The sequence below is a fragment of the Trachinotus anak genome, unplaced genomic scaffold (genome assembly GCF_046630095.1).
Source record: "Trachinotus anak isolate AG129_WGS33_773 ecotype Australia unplaced genomic scaffold, CSIRO_AGI_Tana_v1 ptg000018l, whole genome shotgun sequence".
Taxonomy (NCBI): Eukaryota; Metazoa; Chordata; class Actinopteri; order Carangiformes; family Carangidae; genus Trachinotus; species Trachinotus anak.
In genome coordinates this window covers 5,260,748-5,270,891 of record NW_027273869.1, presented here as the reverse complement: position 1 = coordinate 5,270,891, position 10,144 = coordinate 5,260,748, and the positions used below count along the sequence as shown (strand labels likewise).

Genomic DNA, 10,144 nt, shown 5'->3' with positions numbered 1-10,144 from the left:
AGGAAACCCATTTCACTACATCACACACACTCAAAGGAAAAATCCACAGTAACCTGCGTCGCTCAATCACATTCAACAGCTCGCAGCATAATGTAGCATTAAACACAGGTTAGTGCAGTGAGGTATGTAAGCTGAACCCTGAGATCAGTCATACCTGGAACGATAATGAATGGGTCCAGTACAGCAACATGAAGTTACCACCTGCACACACTCTGCCTGTGAGGGAAACACACATCATTCATGTAGAAACGTAACAATGCACAATAGAGCCAACAAAAGGTATAAGAGGTTTGTTAAATTCTGTTATCAAACAGTTTTATAATGTGGGCTTATTTTGCATTATCTATTCCTATAATATTAAACCTTTACAGTATATTATTATATTTTCCTTGGGATTCGGGGTCTTCAAAGTTCAAACTGACCTATTTACCTCACTTCATCCCAGTTCAGGTTTAGGGAACTTTGGCCAGCAAACTCAAATTTAACCCATGATGTAACACAAATACACACACACACACACACACACACACACACACACACACACACACACACACACACACACAAAAGGGTCACTGACTTCCAGGCTGAGTCTTTCATAACTGATTGGCTGCTGGTCAGAGATGTCTCCTCTTTCATATCAGCTCATCCACACAAACCAGACAGTCAGAAAAAAAAATTGATTTTAAAGAATCTTGTGCTGCATCTGTCACTGAGTGGCCTCAGAGGAACAAGCTCCAGCTTAAAGCTTAAATTTATCACATCATGATGAAGTCTTTTTTCTGCCCCTCTCTCTTTAAAAACAACTTGCAGGGAACTGCAGCTTGTGGCTCTGTCTACTGGTGTGACTACTTAATGACTTACAGAAGCAGCAGACAGCCTCCGTTTCCTCAGGTTTTATTCCATCCCGACTCCCTTTTGTCTCTGAGAATTAGGAACAGAGGCAGAAAGTTGTGCTGTCGATACAGATCACTTCTTCACCCTAGATTCTCTGTGAAAATCTCACAAAGCCCTAGAAATGCTATATTTTTGTTTTTTATTTTTTTATTAATTTGGAAAAAGTTTCAAGCTTTTTTCACTTTGTCATTATGGGGTATTATGTGTAGAATTTTGAGGTAAAAAATGAATTTAATCCATTTTGGAATAAGGCTGTAACATAACAAAATGTGGAAAAAGTGAAGTGCTGTGAATACTTTCCAGATGCACTGTAGTTTCAATTTCTGCTTATTTAAGGCTGCTAGAATCAACACTTATATATTTTTACAATGGGTCAGATCTGTGATTTGACAGAGAAATAAAACCAACTCTATAGTTCCTCTCAATGAACCAATTTACTGTCTTTCAGCTGATTGTTTTTTATTATCTGGCCTCCAAATGTTTATTTCATATTCATATTTAATTTATAATTATATCTATTTGTAAAACCATTTCCTGTATCTTTTGGTACCAGTTGAGCCTCCCAGGTGCACAGCTCTTCCTCCTCGATTTGTGACTTTCATCTGTTTCCAAACCCTTATTTCCATTCTACTCTCCTCTTCTTTTAATTCACCCCACCCCATCACTCCTCCTCCCCCTCCCTGCTTTCTTCTTCTCCTTCTCATCCACTGGGGAATTGAAATTCCAGCAGCTTCCCTCCCCTCCCTGAGCCTTTCTCCCCCTCTTTCTCCTCCCACTCTTCCTCCCTTCCCTCCCTTCCCTCCCTTCCCTCCCTTCCCTCTCTCCTCACTCAGTTGAGTTAGGTGTGCTGTGAAGTCCAGTACAGTTCTTGCCTTGATCTTTCAAGATGTCCTGGACTCGAGTCTTTGTCCTCTCTCTGATCACCACCCTCCTCATCCTCACCTGTGAGTATCATGTGTGGGTGGGTGGGGAAAGGATGGGGGAGGGAGGGTGTTTTTGGATTTTACATCCTCAGGGGAGATAAGCAGAGGAGGTTTATAAAGCACTGATGTGCTGTCACCCTTTAATATGAAAGGAAATATTTATTTAGCTGGTTGCACTTTTTGACTTGAACTTGACCTCAGACCTTTTTTCATAACTGTCAGAGTTTATTTGTTAATTCCATGATTATTCTTGATTTCACTTAATAACAGCAGGTTTGTACAACCTTATTCAACATGGGGATACGTTGCAAAAGTTCTCAAAATAAATGATGATTGGTGCATTCCATGTGTTTATACATTTATATATGCTTCAAAGTTTTACATTTAAAAAGTTTTTTTTTCAAAGGTGAGTTGGGCAGGTAATGAAAATAAATTTGGCTCAGAAATATGTTTCCTTACATTTGTTCACTTTCTTCTAAACAAAGTTGCATTTAGCACTGGTTCTGTTCAGTAGTATGTTTGGTCAGTTGCTCGATGAAGCTGCGTTTGGTTCTGGACAAAAGTAGGGCTGTAAAAGCTGTTTATCATGTTAACTTCTCAGAAGCCGGTTATTTGAGACAGAGTTATTGTTTCTCTGGCTTCCGCTGACTTTCAGTAAACTTTTAACCAAGAAGTAATCACAGATGACCTGAAAGTTGGGGGTGGGTCCATTAAAAGCTACTGATCTGTTGAGTGACGATACTGATGCAGTGTAGTCAGTTCAGTTTGAGGAGTCACTGTTAGAAGATTAGTACCGAACACCTCTCCCGCAGTGAGTAAAGTGAAATTTTATAATTGGCTTTCCAAGGCTGCACCTCCTGTGATTTTCAATAATTGTGGATAATTATGGTTGTGACTATTTTAACCCTGTTCCTTTCTGCCACATTAATAATTTATAAAGAAACAACTGACGCCCAGATAACTTTCCATACATGGGTGACGACTGAAGTTCCCCTCTAAGACTAATCTGTAGTTTAATTTTCATGTATTTTTCAAGTCATAATGTCTAACTATGAGCAGAGGCTGCATCTTTTTTTCATAGATATCAAAATTTACTTGGCTAAATTTTCATGGAAAATCTAGTATATGTGCAGTTTTTGGGATCAATTCATCAGATACATGGGGTTTTTTTTGTGTAAGATTGGTCTCTTATCAGTAGGATATTAGGACAAAAGGATGCTTCAATGTAAAAAGAGTAAATGCATAACAATAATAATACAAATAATAAGTAAAGAGTAATTAACAGTTTCTCCTATGCTTCTTAGTTTCCAGTTTGGTGGAAAACGCAGCAGTTCGGGATGATTCAAAACCAGCTGATCGTAAAGGTGACACCTGCTCAACCCTTTCAACTATTACATATAATCTTTTCCTGCATTTGCTCCATATGTGACCTTGAACTTCTGACCTCCAACCCTTAGGTGCAGCACGACAGGTCTTCATGCCTGAGTCGGATGCCTCCAACTTCTTCAAACGGCGTAGTCGCCGCTCGACCCGATACTATGAGCTCGTAGGTAAGTTGCAGTAAGTGCTTTTCCATTCAAAGGCCTGCAACCGTTTGAAGGTGGCCCATGTGTTTTCTTGCTAACATTCAACTTGGAGAGTGGATGTAATTTTTGCAAAATGGTGTAAATAATTTTGAAAGCAAGTTTGCACCTAACCGTCAAGATTAATTCAAGCAGCATTTCTTCTCTGACACCTTTTCACCTCAGGGCCTGTCTGTCATCTCGCTAACAGAAAACCAGCAGGACTTCGAGTAAAATGTTTGGTTTGGTTAGAGGACAGGGGTGGACGGCTGTATTTCTTTGTGTTTAGTGTTACATGTGGTTGATTTGCCTGAGTGGTTGATGTGGCCACACTCTTAAATATGGCCTGTTTGGCCTCCCATACAAACCAGTGTATGTGAGCCTGTGGGGGAGTAGTGGTTTATTGGTTTGTAGTTAAATTCTGAAGGTGATATAGTTTGAGGTTTTGACTGCAAGCTGTGAAGGTTCAAGAGAGAAACAGAGACAGAGTAGTGGAAACTCAAGCAGGTGTTGTTCTATACAGTAGCAGCTCTTACACACACACACACACACACACACACACACTGAGCTGGAAGCTGCAGAAGGAGTCACAGGGTAGTATGGAGCAGGCTCTCCCTCTCAGTTTCTCAGTACAATAAGCTCATTCTTCCACTGCCAGCCATCAGTACGATACACATCTCCAATGCACTTCAAACCAAAAGAACAAACAAACAGATGAGGTGTTTCTGGGAAAAAACTTTCAAACACATAAGGTTTTATCATCAGTATCTCTAAATTCATTTTCCAGTAACTAAAAACAGACTCATACACTGAGATAAGAGCTTGGCAGTGACCAAACTTTCTGATTTTCAGCTGACAGCGATGACTTCCATCATTTCACTGAAGTACACCTTATTTAATTTCTCTCTTTTCTACTGGAAAACCCATAAGAGAAGCACACGTGTGCCCCTCAGCAGGCCTCCAGAGACAGGCTGTGGGCCATTTCACCTTGCCTGCCCATCAGAGTACCAAACGGGGTCTTGGCTTTAAAAAAACTGACCAACATTCCTGGAAAAAGAGATGATTATGTCCCTTGCCAGTCTAGTACATGAGGGGGGAGTTTTGTGAGTGTGTTTAAAGGACTTTGAATTTTTTTTGTTTTTACAAGAAAAGTGATGAGCAGGTTGTTAAGGATGGAATGCAAGGAGCAATTTAGTCCTAGCTTAGATACAAAAGACCATTATTGACTGAGAGAAAGCACTGCATTGCACACCATTATTTAAAAGACAACATACAAATCAGATGTATGCAATATTGCAATTTATCATCAGAGGATCACCAAAGTTATTACTACTCCATTGATGTGTGCACAAAATTTGGTAACCCATCCTTTAGTTGTTGAGATATTTCAGTCTGCATGAAAGTGGTGGAAGGACAAGCTAAAAAAAGACAGCACCAACACAAGGAGACAAGAAATGAGCTAATACTTGAAAATCGAGGCAGAGAGGCAGCAGGAACACTTGTTAACAGACAGGTCATCTTACACATGAGGTTGTTGTGAAGGTGTGTGAGCCATGTTTCCTACAGTACAACTAAGCTACAAATCACTGGCCTGTATGGAGGGAAAATAAGTTTGCACAGTAGATGTGTGTTTACATGAGATGCGGTGATGTAATCCCAACACTTATAAGGCAGGTGTTACTCAAGTTAAAGTGAGGGAAAAACACAGGCAGAGTAGTAAAGTCTAATATACACAGTGGCTGGCCTGTACCTGTACCTGTGGCGAACAGGAGGGTGAGTTAGGTGTTTACACAAATATCTAATTTGTTACACTAAGTAGTGTGGGTTTCCCGCATTTATTTGTTTTCATCACCTCAGTAGACCAGTATACACCCCTATGCCAATCTAATCATTGTGTAACCATGACGTGCTTATTCAACCTTGGTCATTATTATCAGATCAAATTTCCACAAGCTGCGACAGAATGGCTGGTATTATTTTCAAATTGTGTGTGTGTGTGCGTGCGTGTGTGTGTGTGTGTGTGTGTGTGCGTGTGTGTGTGTGTGTGCGTGTGTGTGCAGGAAGTACCTCAGAGGTGGTTTTGAGGATCACGACTGAGTTTGAGGGTGGGTTTGGTTTGACCTATGATTACTGAGTACTCATGGTCGGCTGGTATGATCCAATCATAAGACGGTCTCTCGTTGATTTTGTTCAGGGTTTTCCAGTGATCCAGTGGTTAATAAGACTTAGGTGCTGCAGCCATGTTAGCAGCTCTGTGAAGCCGTACTTGGGCACAGCGTTGCCTCGAGCTAAATGTGTGCCATGCCACTAGCATTGCCAAAAATCACAGTAGATGATGCATCCAGTTGTTTAAGGAAGAAACAATAATGACTGCTTCTGCTTTGTCTATCAGTATCATGAGTGGGTGTTTACAGATGAGAGTTCTGTCTTCTTCTCTCCACAGCTGAGCAGAGGGTAAAGATTGCAGCGAGTGAGCGGAGGAGGGAGTACAACGAGGAGCAGAGGAGTGAGTACGAGAACTACGCTGAGGAGGATCGTGATGGTAAGACCTGGATGGTTTCAGGTCCAAAAAAGGCCAAATGGAGGTTAAAGAAAAATACAAACAAGTTCCTGTAATGGAGAAATAGTCCTCTCACCCCCCCCCCCCCCTTTCCACTAGGGCTGAAAATACCAACATTTAACATTCAGTGTATTGAAAGTGTATGAAGGGCTAACCTGAGCTGATCCTTGTAGAAAACCTGAGATGTATTTAAATGTTAGTTGTTACGAGAGGGCTCATGAAAGAACACTTGGAGGGAAGCCAGAGTTTTAGTTTGGATCTTGAATGAACCTCCCGACACCAACCAGCCTGCGGACCACAGCAGAGTGCCTGAGACTCCACACCAATTCAAAGTGTTCATTTGTGGTTGACCCCAAGCTGACAATCTTCCCCGTGGTTGTATGTCTGGTGTGATATAGTTGAAGTGACAGTTTCTAAACTAAGAACTGCTAACCATAAAGATGCGACTGGGTTTTATATGTATATTTATATATATGTACACAGTGTTTTGGGTGATTTGGTTCAATGATTTATTACAGGAAAACAAAACGATCTCCACCAGTTCTAGGAATACCCTAAGGCTAGTTCAATGGTCATATTACATGATAGCGTGAATGTCAAAACTCTTATTTTTCATGTTGCTAGATTGTTGCATTTACACCATGTCAGCAAAAGGAGAAGAACACAAATACAACATTATTCTGAATTGAATGCATAGGTGCATTATTCCAACATGGTTACCATCACTGCTAGCCTTGTAGTCACAAATGTTGAATGGAAATTTAAACTAAATTAGCTTATTTTTTCCAATTGTATATTAGTAGTAGGTCATTAACAAGTGATACAAAAGGTGACTTTGCCATCATTTTGTCTGCGGTTTGCTGACAAACTTACTGTTGGTTTCACCAAGTGGGAGATATCGTAACTAACAGAAATTCCCGATATGTCTGGTTTAGGATTACAACTAGGAGGTTACTACATGTATGCAGCTAAATGCTAACAATTTAAAACGCTGGTATTAATCCTACTGTATAAACAAAGATATTTTAGCAAGAATTTGTTGTTCCTGTTTTCAAATAACTTTTTACTCAAAGGAGCTATTTGTTAGCTAACTAACTAGCATTCAGATTTTCCAGCATTAGCAACACGGAGAAACAGTGGAGACTCCCTGCCTTTGAAGAGGTTGTGAAGTCTGATTGTCAGTCCCTCATTATTTATATTCATTCCTTTAGTCCATAAGGGTCCACAGAATAAAATAATTACATGGGTTTTTCATAAAATTATGCCAATTTAGGAATATTGTCATGTTAAGTCCATCGCAGACAGTTGAATAACTTCTTCTTCTTCACTTCTTCAAACATGAAAACATTTATTTTTCAAGTTACAGCTAGACGGTTTTGGGTATGCTTGTTTTCGTTAGTTTGCTGCCTACAAATTGGAATTGTCCCCACAATGTTCTGTTGCATTTTCACTTGGGAGGGTTGAATTAAGACAGCGAGTACAACTATTTGAAAAATCTGATTAGATAATTGAGGATAAATGAAAGAAATTAAAAGATGGCAGCCCATTATAGCTGCTTTAACTGAACTTTTTAATCCACAGAGGTAAACGAGAGATCGAGGGAGACGAACGAGCAGCTGCGAGAGTATCACTACGACGGCATCTATCCTCGCTACTACTGGTCCCACTGAGCAAACTCTGTCATGAGGAGGGCCGGTTTACAGCACCTCTCATTGGGGCAGTAGTGATACTATCATCACCTTTACCAAAGGTGATTTCTGACACTTGAGAGCAAGTGCTAGCAAGTTATCGTCATATTTTTCCTACTTCAATCTACAAGATACAAGTTTTTTCTTTTGCTTAATTTTTTATACAACATAAACTGTATAATATGTGCCAAACTGTAAAGTGTATTCAAAATGCACTTTTTGTATTGTAAGCTAAACGTTATCATATTAAATGGAGCTATATGTTTTGCATGCTTGTTTTTACTGCCTTTTACATGTACATACAAGCTATTCAAGTTGTTTGTGTCAATCTGGTGCATTAGCAACAATAAATCAACTTCTTATATAAAGAAATGACTTGTTTTGCCAGAGGGAAGTTGTACTTTTGTATTTGCTAAGACTTCATTTCTTCAAGTCAAAATGACAAATAAAGATGAGTTTCCTGACTCTGATGTGTTTTAACTCAAGCTTGCCCTGTCTGGTATTTGGAGTATTTAAAGGGAGGGAAGCAGAGTGGAATAAAAGAGAAGATGAGGTGAGCTGCAGAAGTCGTCAGGCTGAAATGAATCCCACATTCCAGAGTGGAAATATTAGACACAAACTGGGCAACACAGACACAGAGGAGGCAGGGAGAGGAGAAAAAAGCAGCAACGGGATAATGAGCACAAATTAAACCCTCAAAATGATGTGGCATGGCACGCTGTACTTCCTGATCACACAGTGTCATATCCAGAAACCTTATTTTATCTTTACAATGTGATTCCGCCTCAGACCTTTCCTGTTTAAGGCCATGTGGATTGGCTCGGAGACTTGAGTGCGCGCCACTTGGCCTCAGCACTCAACGCATGGAGACAACACATGTTAGAGGACGTGTGTGTCCTGATATAGGAGACTGGTTCTGTCACTATTGTAATGAACTGGCTCAAGGTTTGGAGAAAGACGGAGGGAGAACACACATGCTTAAAAGCAAATAACAAAATGAATTTATTAAAGTAACCTAGTTACATCACTAAGCCTAAACAGGTCATGCTGAATCAGTAAAATCAATAGTGTATGGGAACACAGGGATGAGTGAAAGTGTTAAGCACTAAAATGAACCAAACAAATGAAACAAAGAAGGGACGTCACTGATGAGAGAGACAGACTGAGCAGGCAGCTTTTAAAGGGTGGCCCAGCCCACAGCCCAGGTGAACCACTTCTGGCTGACCACCACTCTGCTTGGTTGCTTCCTGAAATAGAGGAAGAAAGAAAGGGCAAGCAACAGGCCAGACAGAGTAAAAGAGGTTGTCACACTATGAACCAAGTATCTTACTGTTAAAGAAACATAAATACTAAGTGGATGTCTTACAGGCAGAAATGTATTAAGTCCACACTAATATAATACTAATATTGTACCTTTAGACAACCCAAACAGGAGAGGCATGAAGGTGCTGCCCTCAGTTCATGCTGGATGAAAAAAAAAACACCTTTAATATATGATCATTTAGTTGTGGGTTTTCTGTCTCTTTATAATCACATCCATTCAATCTGTCTCTGTCTGCTTTGTATTATGTGTTGAACCTGTTCATCTCTTAATTGATACATTTGTTCCTGTCAAGTGCAGATATGAATCTGTGTGTGACCCACCGGAGGAAGAAACAAACACCTGCAGTAAATTGAAAAAAAAGAAAGAAAATTACTTATATAATCTACATAATATTTAACACATTTAAGGCAGCATTTTTGCAGTTTTTTTAACAATTTGCAGCAGGTAGACTGAAAATATAGCATAAAGGCAAACAATATACCGGTATTATTAATAGGTAAAAGTTACCTATATTTATTGACAGATGTGTCTTATTCAGATCACACAGCCATGTTGAATTTTATGTTGATTACTTACTATAGAGTATAACTGTAAGTGGAACAATTTTCTTTCAGTCTCATTATCCCTCATCCAACCACCACTTCCCCAATTCTACCATTTTAAATAAATCAGACACGTCACATTTCACAGACGGAAAAAGTGAGTTACACAGATCATACAGAAAGAGTTCTATAGATTATTTTTTCAGTTTATGGGTGAATATGTGGATATTTAATTTCATGTTCACCATGAAGAAAATATTAGTTTTGATATTTTATATTAAAGATGAGAGGTATTTGAAAAGTAAAAGTTGAAGTTTGTTTTAAACTTGTATCTTGATGAACGGGCCTTTTTCACAGCACACATTTTGATTTGTTGCGGCAGAAGCAAGCATTACATTAAAAATGGTTCTGTTGTATTCAAGTGTCCCAGTCAGCCATGACAGTGAGTCAGCAGGACCAACACCAGGACCCTGACACTGAAAAAGCTAAATGGAATTCAGCTATAATTCATTTTATCTGGATTTTCCTGCTGTGATGAGTCAAAATGTCACTTAAGTTAAAAAATGACTTTTAAATTGAGGACATACATATTTAGACCTTTCATAGATCTGCACCAGAATCTGTGCTCAGCTTTTCTTCTCGTGTGTTATC

The 10,144-nt window shown here is 39.5% G+C and overlaps 1 protein-coding gene across 1 annotated transcript; it reads left to right on the top strand.

Annotated features, from left to right (window-relative positions):
• Window positions 1-1,688: 1,688 nt before the first annotated feature.
• On the top strand, window positions 1,689-8,107 carry ucmaa (upper zone of growth plate and cartilage matrix associated a). Its single transcript, XM_071502526.1, has 5 exons — window positions 1,689-1,838; window positions 3,122-3,181; window positions 3,275-3,367; window positions 5,823-5,921; window positions 7,521-8,107. The coding sequence occupies exons 1-5, from the start codon at window positions 1,781-1,783 to the stop codon at window positions 7,607-7,609; spliced, it is 399 nt and encodes a 132-aa protein (XP_071358627.1). The 5' UTR covers window positions 1,689-1,780; the 3' UTR covers window positions 7,610-8,107.
• The last annotated feature ends 2,037 nt before the right edge of the window (window positions 8,108-10,144 follow it).

What these genes read in the sequence shown, in the direction of transcription:
- ucmaa (XM_071502526.1), top strand. Translation starts at nt 1,781, where the DNA reads ATGTCCTGGACTCGAGTCTTTGTCCTCTCTCTGATCACCACCCTCCTC. An exon ending in AAAACCAGCTGATCGTAAAG is followed by an intron (nt 3,182 to 3,274) that starts GTGACACCTGCT and finishes TCCAACCCTTAG; the next exon opens with GTGCAGCACGACAGGTCTTC. An exon ending in CCGATACTATGAGCTCGTAG is followed by an intron (nt 3,368 to 5,822) that starts GTAAGTTGCAGT and finishes TTCTCTCCACAG; the next exon opens with CTGAGCAGAGGGTAAAGATT.